This window comes from Sphaerodactylus townsendi, linkage group LG12 (genome assembly GCF_021028975.2).
Source record: "Sphaerodactylus townsendi isolate TG3544 linkage group LG12, MPM_Stown_v2.3, whole genome shotgun sequence".
In the NCBI taxonomy this organism is placed as follows: Eukaryota; Metazoa; Chordata; class Lepidosauria; order Squamata; family Sphaerodactylidae; genus Sphaerodactylus; species Sphaerodactylus townsendi.
The window spans coordinates 25,611,742-25,627,375 of record NC_059436.1 but is presented as its reverse complement, the minus strand read 5'-3'; the positions used below and the strand labels follow the sequence as shown (position 1 = coordinate 25,627,375).

General features: G+C 48.3%; 1 protein-coding gene across 1 annotated transcript in view; it reads right to left on the bottom strand.

Moving 5' to 3' along the window:
• Positions 1 to 343: 343 nt before the first annotated feature.
• The window catches only part of DDX6 (DEAD-box helicase 6), a 19,931-nt gene continuing 4,640 nt past the window's right edge, over positions 344 to 15,634 (bottom strand). Inside the window, exons 3-14 of the mRNA XM_048512354.1 lie at positions 13,272 to 13,335; positions 11,733 to 11,837; positions 10,769 to 10,898; positions 9,940 to 10,086; positions 9,735 to 9,829; positions 9,307 to 9,429; positions 9,032 to 9,160; positions 7,899 to 8,015; positions 7,362 to 7,425; positions 6,276 to 6,377; positions 4,942 to 5,124; positions 344 to 3,879 (exon numbers count right to left, since the gene is read on the bottom strand). Coding sequence (XP_048368311.1) covers positions 4,949 to 5,124; positions 6,276 to 6,377; positions 7,362 to 7,425; positions 7,899 to 8,015; positions 9,032 to 9,160; positions 9,307 to 9,429; positions 9,735 to 9,829; positions 9,940 to 10,086; positions 10,769 to 10,898; positions 11,733 to 11,837; positions 13,272 to 13,335 — 1,252 coding nt within the window. The 3' untranslated portion in view covers positions 344 to 3,879; positions 4,942 to 4,948. The remainder of the gene's footprint in view (positions 3,880 to 4,941; positions 5,125 to 6,275; positions 6,378 to 7,361; positions 7,426 to 7,898; positions 8,016 to 9,031; positions 9,161 to 9,306; positions 9,430 to 9,734; positions 9,830 to 9,939; positions 10,087 to 10,768; positions 10,899 to 11,732; positions 11,838 to 13,271; positions 13,336 to 15,634) is intronic.

The following is a 15,634-nucleotide window of genomic DNA, read 5'->3' as shown; positions in this document are numbered from 1 at the left end:
CAGTCTAACCCCAGCCCAACTCTGAGAAGGGAAGGGGAGCCAGCGGCAGCAGCTGGACTCCTGCTGGACTGAACTTGGTCTCCTGAACACAAAAAGCTGCCAGACAAGAAATGGACGGGACAGCCCCTGAGCTCTGGACACAGCCCTGGCACAAGGCCACAAGACTCTTTCCAGTGGAGCTTCTATGCCATGGCTGGAGGGACAGAACTGAGGCCGAGGAAGAAGGCAGAAGAGAGTGGCCAGCCTCTGCAGAAAGCACCCCCACCCCCTTCCCCCAGGAGGATGACTCGTTCCCCTTGTGCTCAAAGCAGCCACCAGTTCCAAGTCAGACAATCTAAACAAATACAAGTCCCAGTTAACTTTTATTGAGCTCCTTCTCTTCTTTAAAATAAGCCAGCTTCTTTTTGCCATACAGCGCTTTTGCTTTCCAGCACCAAGACAATCAGTCTTCCACCACATACCTTGTGTACAGAAATGCACATGGAACCAAAAACTGAGCTCAAGTGGACATTTGCCAATTACCAGTTTCCAAAATAAAGTTTATTCTCCCTCCCTCCCTCCCACCCACCCACCCACCCACCCATCCCCACCTTTCAAATTCTAGTCCCCACTGATCACAGTGACATAGCCTGGGTTGAGGACCAATGAAAATACCAGGCTGCTTAAATTGAACACAAAACAGCCATTTCCCCCTTCCCAAATGTTCCAGTTGTTTTAATAAAGGGCAAAGTGACTTTTTTTTTCCAGATTTTCACCCACCCCCCATTCCTGGTTAAAATACAGCAAGACTGTATCTTAATATATCCCCCCCCCCTCCCCAAATGCCTGCACAGGCCTTTAGAATTCTGCCAGACACGGAGGGCTCGGTCACTTTCCCAACCCCCAGAGGTCACCAAGAGATGCTCCAGCGGGGGCTACCCTTCTGAAGCTCTGCCAGGAGAAAAGTGGCCCAGCGCTCGTGGTATGCACCAGACAGTGGACCCTGTAGCACCAGCAGCAGAGGTCAGCCTACAGCTGGCAACAGCCACGCCCCAAAAGGCAAGGCTTGTGACGTACCTGGCATGGATCAATAGTTCCTGTGCAGGCAAACCCATTCCTAAAAGAAAATCAGAATGAGATGTCTAACGCTAACACCCCCTCCACCTTTGTGTCCAGCTTCCAAGATCTTACCCAGCTCCTAACACAAAAGCCAAAGGGGAAAGGAAAGATGCTCCCATCTCATCCTGAAGAAATTAAAAGCACCAAATAAGACCAGGTTCCCACCCTCCACCCCACCCTGCTGGCAAGTGCAGCGCTTGATGGAAAGAGCACGCCAATTCACGGAGGTCAAGGCTGGCTTGTGTCCCTGCTTCAAGGGCTAAGCCAGCCGACCGGGCGCCTTGGCATGTGTGCCCTAGGGGAACCCCAGAGCATACACCAGAGACTGCTCCAGGTGGCTGCTGCTGCTGCAGTCCATGACTATTTTAGGCAAGCTACCTTCAGGAGTTCAGGAAGGCAAGTCACCTTCAGTTACCCTTAGGATTTGTTTTCATATGGGGAAAAAAAAATTGGAGCATCTTTCCATGTACAAGTCCTTCTATGTCCTAAAAAGAAATGGCCACAGATGAGCAGCAGGTGGCTTCCTGACCCCCCAAAGACACCTGAAAACAACGCTCAAGAATCTAGGCATGTCCCATTTCTCTTCTAGGAGGCCCTTTAAGGTAATACTACTTTCCACTTTAAAATGCTGTGCTTCAAGAGTGGCACAGGGCACAGCAGCCCTGCCCCCCACCCCTACTTACGGCACAGGGCACCAACAGCAAGTGTGCATGCCGCCCAGTTGCAACACCTCTGTACACAGACCCCTCTGCACTAAAATAACCCTCAGTCCCCACTGCTGGGACAACAAGAGTGGCTGCAGAAGAGGAGCAAGATTCTGTTTTGGGTCAGAATTTCCCGTCTAACCCTTGCTCCACAAACCAAAGTGTTCGCCTTTTCAATGCAGCCTCACAAGGGTCCTCAGCAGCCAAGCTGAATTTAAGTGCAGCTTTTGCTACGCTACTATGGAGTTACTTAGACAAAACGTTTTCACTTTGAATGAGGTTGTCAGGAGGCACCTGGTTCTAGCACAGCGCTCCAAGGAACAGGAGGATGTAGAAAGATGGTTTTCTCATTTCAATTCAGGACAACTTAGGGGCACCCTCAGATCAAGAAAGCCGTGCCAGACTAGATAGTGCCCCAGAAGAGAGGCTGGTGTTCCACCAGGTGCCTCCTGACAGCCTGTTGCTGGTCGAAGGGAAGTCTGAAGAAGTTTATAGGTCGGTTATTCTCATTCCTTTTGCCTGCAGATCAGGCCAAACATCAAGCATGTTGGGAGGGGCACAATTTAAAGCAACACTATGTAGCTCTAAAGCACTTGCCAGTCATATGCAAGACAAACAGGACAGGAAACTACTGGAGGCAGGGAGGGGGGGTGTTGCCCTGACCTGTTCCAACCTCTGTAAGACAGACAGGCACGGCACAAGGGGGAGCAACCAGGGGACTGGAGGCAGCCCGTGTCGCGAGAACTCTCCGGACTGGACAGGGGGTTCCAGTGGTTCTGGTTCTTTTTAGCACCATTTCCATGTTGTGCATGTTATACTCCGCCTTGACTATGGCAAACCAGATCTGTACCTCCTGAAATGCATGCTGCCACCACTGGGGTCAGGAGGGTGGGGAGGCCCCACGCCTGGACCTCTTTCCCAGAGCTGCAAGTGCTAGAGGAAGCCTGGCCTCCCAAGAGGCCTCAAGGGCTGCCCTTGGCATTAGACACTGCGTTGCAAAAAACTGAGCCCCTCTCACCTATAGCTGCTGTCAAGATCTGTCTGTAATCCCTTTAGCCCCAGCAAACTTCAAAGGAAAAAGGAAAAAAGTTATATATGAACCCATAACAGAAAAGAACACATATTTACAGAATCTATACAAGTATACACATCTGATTTTCTGAGGAACACACTTCAGAGAGGAAAGACTGCCACGGCTCTGAACCAAGTCTCCTCAGCAAGGGCCGCAACCACCAGTGGCGACTCACAGAAAGCAGCCTGTAGTGTCCTGCCAGAGCACAAGAGCTTGTCACAGGTTCCTGCTGCAGGTGGGGAGCACGTCTGGGCCTTTCCTCCTGGGGTGCTCAGGTTGCACAGAATCAACCCCGATGCTCCAGGCTTCTCTTTTGCTTAAATACACGTATTTACAAGGTGGGTGAACTGCAACAGCATCTCAACTCCTCCATTTGATTCTTTTTTTAAAAAAAGGTTAAACAAAAAGTATTACTGACAAGTGTTACATCCCAGCCCAGCTTGTTCGGAGGGGGAAGGAGAGACAGAAGAGGGAAGGGGATGGAGGTGAGAGAGACTTTGATTTGAACCAGAACGACTCCTTGGGCTGTGTCTGAAGGGTGATATTCTGAAGGGTCTCGTAGCATAAGGCACTTTGCACAAATAAGGAACAAGCTCTTTAGCTTAAAGACGGATGAGGAGCCGGGGGAAGTTGAAATGCACTCAATCAGGCAGCTGGAAGGGAGCTGGAAACTGCAGTCAAGCTTGTGTTTAGGAGTCGTCTTCTCTTTTCAGAGTTCTTCTTCTCCACAAAGAAAGAAATTAAAACCAGCAGTTAGTGCAACTCATTTCAGTCAGCACACAGTGCAAACAAGTGGGAAAACGAAAAAGGTATTTCCTTCCTATCTTCTGCTTTCTTCCTCACAGCCAGAATTTTTTTAAAAGGGAAAAAGAAAAAAAAAGCTCTTTAATCTTCATAGATCCAAAATGAAAAGATGAAAAACCCAAAAAGAGAAGGGCATTCCCAAAGAAACAGTGTGTCACATATCCGGATCAATGGGCTTTAGCTTCTGTGCTTGAGTGAAGCCTAGAAAAGAAAGAAAGAAAGAACCCCTTAAGCAGCAAGCCTGCAGTAGTGCTCACAAGACACTGGCCCTGGTTGCTCGTGTGTGCTGGAGCCAAAGCAGAAAGTGTGCCAGGAGCACCATATGAATGACCCTTGCTCCGGGGCAACAGTACAAGATACAGCACAGGCTAGGGATGGACAGAAAAGCAGGCGCTGGTTGTTTCCAAAGCCCACAGAGGAGCAAGTCAGGCCTCTCAGCCAGCCAGCCAGCCAGCCAGCCACTACACAATGCACCTGCTCAGGTCAGCTCTCCTGCCCACTCCAAGTCTTGGGCCGAGGCCAGCGGGGGTCTGTATTGCAGAAGATACACTGCAGGCCCTTGTGAGAGGGTGTGCGGACTGCAGCAATTGTATTCAGTTGTAAGCAGCAACTACTCATTCCAGAATGAAGATGTGCTTCCTTCAGCCAACACCTCTAAGGGTCCCCCACCCCACCCCAAGACAGCGTTGATTCTTGCCGTTCTGACTGATAAGCACAGTTTTATCCTACTTGAGATCCTGGTGGTCTCCCTTCTGCTCGGCTTCTGATATCCCCCGACAGTTCGGTTTTCCTCAGACAATTCAGCCAGTCTTCCTCTCAGTCCTCCTCACTGTGCTAGCTTTGATCTCAGTCACCAACTCAAATTCAGCCACAATGGCAAAGACCCCTCTAGGGACAGTGGCAATAACTGCTTACACCAGGCTCCTCAGCACCACCACTTCAAGACCCGGTCGACCTGTTCGCACAACAGCTCCCCTGGGCACACCCCACTGCACACACCCAAGATCCATGAGAAGCCACGCTGCTCCCAAAGACCAAGTCATAATCTCTCATCTGACATTGCATGCACAAAAATCAGCAGCGAAGAGGAGCAAAGGAGATGCAGCTGTAACACCTACATGGAAGGCAGCTGGTACCCAGGAGAGGGAGAGCGCATGAGGACTCCTGCAGGAGCCCCTGGGGCTCCCCCCATCACTTCAACACAGCCCAAATCAAGCCGTTTGTCCCCCACCCCCAAGTCTGGATTCCTGAAGAGATACGTACGCAGCAGTTAAGGTTTCTCCTCTTCTACGGGCTCACTGTGGTATTCTGCCACATACAGGCTCTTGTCAATGTTACTGGGGATGGGCTTGATTTCCGTCCCCAGCTGCTCTTCAATACTTTTCAGGTTGAATCGATCATCATAGGTAATCAAGTTGATGGCCAAGCCAAGGTGGCCAAACCGACCTTCAAGAGGAAAAAATCAACTGACATGAGATGGATTCAACAGGCCTGCAGAACGAGCTCCTTACAAGCAATGAGAGCACCCAACACAGAAGAAAACATCCCCTCCCTGTGACAGAAGCCCTTTCAAGTTTCATGTCCCCAATGATGGTGGGTGGCACTGTTAATGTCTGGCCACTCCCTTGCAGGGGAGGGGACAACACACGTGGAGAAAAAGACGTGGCTGGATCTCTGCCACAGTTCGGAGTATATGTGCTGCTTGGTGTGTTCGGTCCAAGGGGGCCTGCATGTCTCACTAAGCAAACTCTTGTAACTGACATCTGTGTGGCAACGTATGTAGTTCATACAGCAGCAGCAAAGCAAACGGGAATAACAAGAAGGATCAAGGCATTCTCCACAGCTACTCAATGAGAGAACCCTGAGAACAGCCAATTCCAGGGTGCCCGGATGACCCCTGCTCTGACCGTTGTTCCTTCTGGATGGGGGTAGCCAGTACAGCCACTGCATGGGGAGTCAGACAGGCCCATGAGGGGCAACCTTTGCTATTCGATGGTGGCTCAAACTCTTGCAAAATGTCCAAGAGCAATTCCAAACAACACTTTCATTCATACAGCTGCCCTTCCCTGGGAGCCCCAGGACCCAAGATGGGAGAATAAAGGACCGACTGGCTACTCAGGAAGGAATGGTGGGAGGTCAATGAGGGCATCAACAAGCCATGGCAGATGGTTTATAAGAGTGAGGCTGGATCCAGAAGCAAATCCCAGCAGAGACAAACATTTCTGCTTCCTAAAGCTGCTGCAGATCTTCCAGCAAAACCATCTCTACTTTGTCTGCAACCCATTTCCTTCTGTTTATCCCCCACCCACCCTTTGCCCCAACAGCAACTCACAGGATGGCTGCTTGCTGGGAAGTCTCAGCACCTGTTGGCACAGGAACCTAGCAAAGGGGCAGGTGACTCATTTATCAGCAGACTCCCTGGCCTTTTCCCAGTCCCCCCCCCAGCATCAGAGCCCGATGATGCCCCCCAGTGCCCCCCCAACAGGTGATAGGATGCCCACTCCAATCATGATGCTGAGCAACCGAGATGAAACAGCCCCGTCCAGCCAAAGGCTCACCAAACTCATCTGTTCTCTCTTGCAACGGAGCTTTCTTACCTGACCTGCCAATACGGTGGAGATACGTCTCTGCCAGTTTTGGGAAATCAAAGTTTATCACCACATTCACAGCTTGGATATCAATACCTCGGGTAAACAGATCTGAAAGTCAAGAACTCCAGTTTAGATAACCTGCCAAAAACAGCAAGCAGAGTCCTCCACAACTCAAGTGTAGCAGGACAACTGGCTACACAACATACTTGTATCACATGGCTCATTTGGCATTAAGCCTTTACCTCAGATATTCAGATGTGCTGGAACTGGTCAGATTTGTAAGGAAACGTCCTGGAACACTTTCCATAGCCACACCATTGACTCCCCTCTCCCTGTCCCTCTTCCCAGGGTGGGTGGGCCAGGACTAGATGATGGGCCCCCTCCCCTTCCCCTGAGTAGGTAGGCCCTGATACTGCTACCTCTTGCCCTTCAACTGCCTTTTTACCAGCCCATGAAATAAGGAACCCTAGAAAAGCCCATGCTGGGCTACGGCTAGTTTCCCATTTCACTGGCAATGAAATGGCACAGGGCAGAAGCCATTCACATTACAACCCAAGAGTGTTTGTTTTCCCACTACTTCAGACTTGCCCTTTTCAGAACAGTACAGGAATGTGAATTAACTTCTGAATCCAAGGAACATTTTATAATGGATAAAAGAATAAGAATACATTTAAGTTAACTTTCATTGGACACTGCCTGGTCACGATTTATTTAGAAAAAATATATGTGACCCTTCTAAAAAAGAACCATTAAAAATAAAGCCATCAAAGTACAATAGTTGAAAAACAAAATGAAACCATTAAAACAAGCCAGAGCAGCCTAAAATGATGCAGATAAAATGGCCAGAAGCAGACCATAACATTTTTAACATGGAAAACCCTCCAGGTGAAAAGCGTGAATGAAGAATAACGTTTTGGCTTGATGCCTAAAAGAAAGGAAGAAAGGTAAGTGCCAAAGAAGTCTCACAGGGGATAGCATTCCAAAGGTGCACCATCACCCCCCAAAAAACTTGTCTCTTTGGCCATCCGCTTCATTAAAGAGAAAAACTTAAGCAAGGAAACATGAGCCAGAGAGAGGACAATAGAAACTTACCAGTGCAAACGAGATTGCGGCATAAGCCATTCCGAAAATCGTGGAACACTCGATTGCGGTGCTCCTGGCAAAGAAAAACAATTAATTACTCTCTGCATCACTCCTCTAGTGTAGAGATGGAATCTTTCCTCTTTAGCTCCCTGTGGGCCCCAAGCCATGCAAGCTGACTCACTAGTGGAGAAAGGGCTCTACTAGACGTGGATGGTCACATTTTGCATAGCTTCACCACTGCCCCTTTTGCTCTTCCTCTAGGACCTCTCCAAGCTTTCTCCTGCTGGAGCTGAGCTGAAGTTAGGGTTTGATGGTATTGGAAGCTGTGCCAGCCTGTTCCCACTGAATTCAGGAGCCACCACTACTGGAGGGTCAGCAGCAAACACACAGCTTCCCAGAGCAGCTTCACAGAGCAGACTGTAGCAGCGCAAAGTCAAAGCCTACAGAATCAGTCACTGCTGCACTCATCCCCATGAATCCCACGGCCGCAATCCAAACGGAACAAGAAGATCCACGTAAAAGAATTGCTGGGAGTCTTGCACTGACCTGCCTCATCTTTGCATGAATGTAGAAACACGAATACCCCAGCTGGGAGATTTTCTTGGCTAGCAGTTCAACCCGTTGGGAGGAGTTGCAGAAAATGATCGATTGGTTAATTTGGAGCTATGTGAATTAAAAAAAAGCATTCAACAATCATGGTTTCACTGTCTTGTAATTCCAAAGCAAAATTCTAAAGCACAGCAATATTTATCTATAGCTTATCTATAGTTCAAATAGCTTATACTATACTTATCTATAGTTCAGTTAGCTTATCTATAGCTTCTGACTAAGTTTAAATGAGCTAACAACTGACGGCTGTGCACTGCAGAACCCACTCCTTCCCAGTGCAAATAGGAACCAGAACTTTAAATTTAGAAAGTTAATCTCTCATAATTATGACAGCACACCTATCTATCCTTCAGGATGGTGGGAATGCAGGCAGGGTGCTTCTAAACTGCTCAGTTCCAAAGTACCCCACCAGTGCCCACGCTCTATCCCTTCTTGCTCTATCAAAGGCAGACATATGAAATATCATTGCGTCTTTGCCCAGAGCATGAAGAAAGCAATTAGCTGTAGTAACTAAACAGGAGAACTTTTGCCCAGAGTCCAAGAGCTCTTTGGAGACACAGCTGGTAATAAATAGGGGACAGTGAACATGAGAGAACAAACATGGTGTTCTGGTGTCGGACAAGGATCTGGGAAACCCACGTTAAAATCCACACTCTGCCACGGAAACTTGCTTGGTGACCTTGGGTCAGTCACACACTCTCAGCCTCGACCCTGGCAAGTATTTGGATGGGAGTACACAAGGAAGTCCAATGGCAAACCACCTCTCAATATCCCTTGCCTTGAAAACTCCACCGGGGCAGCAATAACTCACCTCTGACTTGATGGCAAAAAAAAAGGGGGTGAGAGAAAATGAAAGTAGATGTAACAGCAGAAGCCTATAAAGTGCTTCATATTATGACAGCACCCCCACTCAGAGTCATGTTAGGAACCTTTGGGGAGGTCTTGCCTTTTCATAACTAGGAGGAGCTGACCTGTTCAGTAGATTCTTTAAGCATCCCGCTGAGCCACTCTGGCTTGGGCAAGGGAAGCATATGTGGGGAATGAAATGGAAGCAAGACAGCACTGCTTACCCTGGAGAATAATGTGTTGAGGCAATGAACCTTCTGGCGCTCAGTCACGTAGGCATAGTACTGGGTAACTCCCTTCAACGTCAGTTCCTCCATCAAGTTAATCTCATAGGGTTTCTGCAAGTGGGAATTCTGAAACAGACATTCCAGTGTCAGGAAAACGGGTGGTCGGCATCTAACCAGACACTGCAGCGGTTCAGTAACAAACGAGATTTTCCAGAAGAGCTGTGGAAAATAGCAGCAGCCCAGGATGAAAGAGGAATCAGCACGGTACTTACCATAAACTTCTGCACACTTAGAGGGAAAGTGGCCGAGTAGAGCAAGATCTGCCTGTTCTTAGGTAACGTGAGAATGATGTCCTCCATTATTTGAACAAAATCTTGGGACAACAACTTGTCTGCCTGCAGTGAGAAATGGGAAGGTTGAACCTCAACACGCTTACTCTGGAAGCCGGCTGTAGAGCTGGTCCCAACAGGGCTCTTGGTATCTGAAACCCCCCAGGCCACAATCCCAGCTGCAGTGTTAAAATGCTCCTGTTCAATTTTATGCCAGTCAAAAACTGGGAAACTAACCCAGTCTCTCACTCCGGCTCTGCGGCACGGAGCAGCAAGCGTTCCACACAACCCCTCATAACACAGGCCTCATGTCAAGGGGCACTTCAGATCCCTGCTTGAAGCTGCACACAGCTAGCTGAGGCCGACATTACCTCATCGAGAACAATCATCTGGACATGATCCACTTTGGCTACTCCTTTCTTGATAAGGTCCAGAATCCTCCCTGGTGTTGCTATCACCACATGCACTGCAAAAGAAAAAGCACAGACACGCTCCGGTTGGAAATGACGGGGATCCCACTGGCTGGGACGATGACTCTCCCCTGAGCATTTCAGTGTCCACTTCATGAGGCCCTACCTGTATCATCAAGCCTCATGATGTCGTCACGCAGGTTGGTTCCTCCAGTGGTTGCCATCACTTTGGCCCCTCCCATGTGTTTGCTGACCTGGATGCAAATCTGACTGACCTGAAGGGCCAGTTCTCGCGTGGGAACTATCACCATCGCTGAAAGAGGAAGAACAGTCAGGACACATCCACTGGTGCTCAGCACGTGCCAACAACAGGGGTTCTCCAGAGCAAGAACAGAAGGTTTTCAAAAGTTCAACTGTCTGAACTCAAGGCTCAATGAAAGCTGGCAGACGGGAGCAAAGTGGCTCAGAGAGCTTTAAAAGAGACCTAATTCAATGGAGCCTATTCACTGAAAGGCACCCATTCCTCCAGGCCACAGATGATGGGGACAGCCAAGGCAACCATCACGTCTCCCCTGACCCCTTGTCTTGCATTATGACCTTCTCCGAAGCATTTGTCTAGATTGTCTGGCTACTGTTTGACAAAAAGGGTGGATCTCATAAAGTCCTTAATCAGTGTGTGGTAAGAGTTCAGGCAAGTTGCAATTCTCATCCACTTCCCCCCTCTGGTCTCCTACCCCTTATGGGGGTCAGCAGCTTCACAATTCGCCCCTCCCACTCCTCCATTAAACGATGTACACGCTGAAGCAATAGCCTCTCTAAACCAGTGGATACCAAGGAGAAAGGGGCGTTGCCAAACCAGCAGAGCCAAAGTGCTAGACCCAACCCTACAGACATTTTTGTAACCCTAGTAACAACAAAGTGGGAATTTATACAGCAGGTAAGCATTCGGGATATCTTGCACTTTTCTCTGAAAGAACCACTGGAGCGTCACTGACCCTGTATGTTGTCCTTCTTTAAGTCAAGTCGTTCAAGTAAGGGAATGAGGTAGGCACCACTCTTGCCGGTTCCATTCTTTGCTCTTGCCAAGATGTCCCTCCCAGACAGAGCAATAGGAATGCTCTCCTCCTGAGAAGAAGGCACAAAGGTCAGCCTGGCACCAGGCACCACCCATTCAGGTCAGGATGCTGACCGCATGCAACCCCCCGCCTGTCAGTCCGGTCTTCGGAATCATTAACGTTTTATTCTTGACAAAAATGGACTGTCATCAAACCCAAAATGCAGCTAAATCACAGGCAAAATAATCAGAGGCTGCAGTTGGGCGGGGGCGGAGCGAGCGAGGGGGATCTGAGCCCAGGGCATGCCTGCTTCCCTGCCCCCACCAGCCCCAGAACGCCTCCGCCACAGCGCGGCCTGGTGCCTCACACCCTACCCCGCTCCCTTGGCGCTACGCCACTGCAATGGGGCTCCCACCCACTTCAATAAGATATCCAACAGGCTAAATAAGCAGCCATTGGAGATCTGGATCAGAGGCTGCAGTCAATCCCTTTGGAGACAGTATAAGAAGAGGAGAGCAGGTTGAGCGAACAGGCATTGAACACAGAACCTATTTCAACACTTTCAGGAAACAGCATATACAGAAAAGCATTCTGACAACAGTTTTGCTGCTGCAGCTGAATTCTGTCAGAGGTCTGCGGACTTCCTACAATACAGATGCGGTGGACTTTGTATCAATTCAGCCCAACCACCTCATATAGAACTGCCAACATCCACAAGTCAGCGAAGAGCTTCCATTATTTGACGGAACAGCAGCTAGATGTTAACAGACCCCCAGTGAATGAAACAGCATAATCGATCACTGGCTGCATAAGGGATCTAAAACATCCTGCTACGCACTGTCCAGATCTTTCGAAGGGAGCAAAGAACTAGGCGAGCATACTATATGAGCCACCACAAACCAACCTGAATAGGAGATGGCTTTTCCCAGCCCATTTCAAAAATTCCCATCAGCAGCTCCCGTTTCAGACAGTAATCTTCAAACTCATTTCCTTTAGTGGAAGTCACATCCTGAAGAAGCAAAGCAGGTCAGTTAGCCAGGGCTTTCTCCAAAAGAGGCAGTGTGCATGCAAGACCCTACATTCATCTGACAGGAAGACAACCTTGAATGGAAGACAATCTCCTTAAAAAGGTTACGAAGAAGTTACTTATTGTTGTACAGAGACATAAGGCCAAAGCTGACACTTAAGAAATGCAGCTGCCCCAGAACCCCTTGTCTGCTTGCAGTGGGGTGTAAGAAATAACGCAAACTCTCTCTGGCACATAACTCGTGGCCTCTGAGCTACTGTATATACTCGTGTATAAGCCGACCCGTGTATAAGTCGAGGCACCTAATTTTACCACCCAAACCTGGGAAAACTTATTGACTCGCATATAAGCCGAGGGTGGGAAATGCAGCAGCTACTGGTAAAGTTCAAAAATAAATAGATACCAATAAAATAAAATAGATACAGTGGTACCTCGGTTGGGGTTTGAGGAAGCCCAGCCAGCCGGGAGGCAGAGGGACATCAGGGGGAGTCACTGCCCAAATAAGGAGCTCCCTCTGCCTCTGGCTGGGGTTTGAGGAAGCCCAGCCAGCCAGGGTGCCTTGGGGTTCCGCCTTCACCCTCCAAGGAGGGCAGCAACAAGCGGCTTGTGCAGCCGCACGGAGGTTGTCCCGGCCTGCCCCCAGCCTCGGCAGAATCCTGAAGAGCCCGCCAGCTGCGGGGGTTTCCCCTTCACCCTTTGGGAAGGGCAGCAACAAGCGGCTTGTGATTGCTGGTAAGTGGTGACTCGCGTATAAGCCGAGGGGGCATTTTTCAGCCTTAAAACAGGACTGAAAAACTCGGCTTATACACGAGTATATATGGTATGTGACATTAACAGGTTAATAGACACAGAGGAAAACAGCGGGCCTTTTGCAAAGCCTTTAAGCCTTTCAGGTATTTATTTTATTTAACATATTTCTATGTTGTCTTTCTGCCAAACTAAGAGTTTCCACAGGTGGCAAACATTAAAACACATCAGTTGTTTGTTAATTAATGTTTGTTAATGCTGCTGTGTTATTGTAGAGTTTTAAATCACGGATTTATGTTTAATTATTTATTATGTATTCTTGTTCTGCCCACTGTTTTGTTGTACACTGCCCAGAGCCCGCCCGCCCGACCAACAATGTTTAAAAGGATTTAAAGAACTGATACATGTGTTAAATAGTTGAAATAAATGAAACATAATAAAAACACAAAAAACAGGCTAAAGGACAAGTAAGAATTAGTGAAGGAACATAAAACAAAACTAAAAAAACTTCACCAGCGGGCAGGAGGCAAACAGGCGAGCTTACCCAGCGAGGCAGTCCAAAAATGTTGGTGCCTTTTCTCCGTTTGCCACACATCCAGCCCCAGATGGCTGGAGTGGAGCAAGCAGAAATAACTACCCTGAACAGATTTACCCTTCTTTCCTTCTTACCGAAGTTTTGATCCGCAGATCTTTTGGAGGGAGTTTCAAAGTCTTCTTCCAGTCATCGCCAGGTCTAAAGGAAGACAACAGCATTATATAAGAAAGTGGATTGCTTTGGGTCCCTGTGGAAGCTTTGTTCTATATTTCCCCAGATCGCACACATACACCATTTTGCCAAGACTATCAGAAAGCCAAGAAGAGAGGGCAGAGGAGGAGACAGCAGAAGCCACCCCAGTTTTTCTAAATGGCAATGCTACCCCGCAGATTTAAACACTCTTCTGAAACATCCCCCCCCCCCGCCCCCAAGAGCTATAGTTGTGCAGTAATCTACCATCTCAGCATGTTCACCAAAGTACAGGTTCCAGAGCCGCTCAGGGAAGCCATGACAGGCTTAAAACAGAAACCCTGTGGGGTCCACATAGTCACACAAGGTCTTTATGCCATGTTCTAAGACAGTTACAAACTGGTCAGGAAGCATTAGCTGGCAAGCCAGACCAGCAAATTTCCTACATGGTCTCCCTAAAAAATAACGAGGTGGTAAACAAAAACAAAAAACCAGAGCCTATTTTAAGATGACCCCAGCCAAATACACCAGAACACTATTAAGAGAAATCACCCAAAGGTGAAGACAAAACGCTTATTTATGGATCTGTGTATATGGCAACACCAAAAAACTACATTTCACCATGGCTAGCTTTAACAGAGACTGCCTATTTGGTGTCTGTAATTCCTCATTAAGGGAGGGCTCTGTCACATCTGGCCCAAATGATACTCTTATTAAGGTCATTTTCAGATTCCCATTAACTGGGGAATCTTGGGTGCTGTGTGGTTTCCGGGCTGTATGGCCGTGTTCTAGCAGCATTCTCTCCTGACGTTTCGCCTGCATCTGTGGCTGGCATCTTCAGAGGATCTGAAGATGCCAGCCTTCATGATCCTCTGAAGATGCCAGCCACAGATGCAGGCGAAACGTCAGGAGAGAATGCTGCTAGAACACGGCCATACAGCCCGGAAACCACACAGCACCCAAGTGATTCCGGCCATGAAAGCCTTCGACAATACAACTGGGGAATCCTTTGCAAGACAAGATGATTGATTAAACTAAAGCTAATCATTTCCAAATAAATTAGCTAGACCCATTTCAGTTTGCACTGGACTGCCTTGGCCACTTGGCTCCCTGAACTTTGTTGTTTCTCACAGACCACTCTGACTGTTCAGTATCTGTGATGGTGACATCCCTGCCAATCAGCTATGCCAGCCAGGCTCCATGGACAGTTCCATGTCTGGTGTGCTCTTATCTCCCCGGGCAATGTGGAAGGCAGCGAAGGGGGCTGCTGCTCTTCTATTCTCTTTGGAAATATTCTTGAGTGCTCCTGACATATCTGTCTATATACTTATGATGGCTACACAGCTCTGATGCAAGAAGGCTGCTGTAGCATGCTGCACATCTCTCTGCTTTCCAGAACATGGCAACCAGATCAATTGCCGGGAATGAATATTCAGAAAGACACCAGAATTATCCCGGATGACACGGAAGGCCCCAGGTCTGGCCTTGTCCAACGCATGATGCCCTGTGCAGACATCCAGCAGTGGTGCAGGCTCTCAGCCAAATGTGGGACTGCCCTTAACTCTTAACACCTCTCTCTAAGGAGACCATGCACTTCCAGACCTGCCTCCTGTCCACGCTGAGGCATCTCAGTTCATTTACTCAGGCAGCTGAAACATTTTTACTTATGCAAACACTTCATTATCAAAAGGACACAAATTACGTATTTTTTGTTAAGCTGTAATTTGGATTACTAGATTTCTGTGCATTGTTAACAGACCTCCACTTTGGGAACTCTAGTGAAAAGCGGATTATAACAGATACCAGTGACTGCTTCAGCCATGACCCACCATTTCCTGGCTTACTACCCCTTGGCACCCCTCCAATTCAAAGTTATACTGTCAGTGTCTTAAGGGAGGAATCTGTCTTTTCTGTTGATCCCATGCTACACTACCAGAGATGCTTCCCAATGCAGCAAAGGAAGCAAGCACAAGATCTCTTTGCAGTACATTTGCCAGAGTGGCTACCCCAACAAGAATCACAGGATATTCTGCACAGGCACAGAGGAACACAAAATGCCAGTCAAGGGGCGGGGTTACATGGAACCCAGGCGGACGGTGAAGCGCTCCGGCAGAATTTCCACAAATTGGGAGGATGGGCAAGAGCATGGCAAAAGAAGTTAAAATGATGCACACTGGAACAAAAAAGTATCAACTTCAAGTATGTGTCCCCGGGGGCCTGAAAAGGTGTCTGTTTTATAACCTATGTCAGAGCTGCTGTTTTAAGGAAGGGTGTTTGATGAATTGAGGCAAGAACTTATGAAACTCTT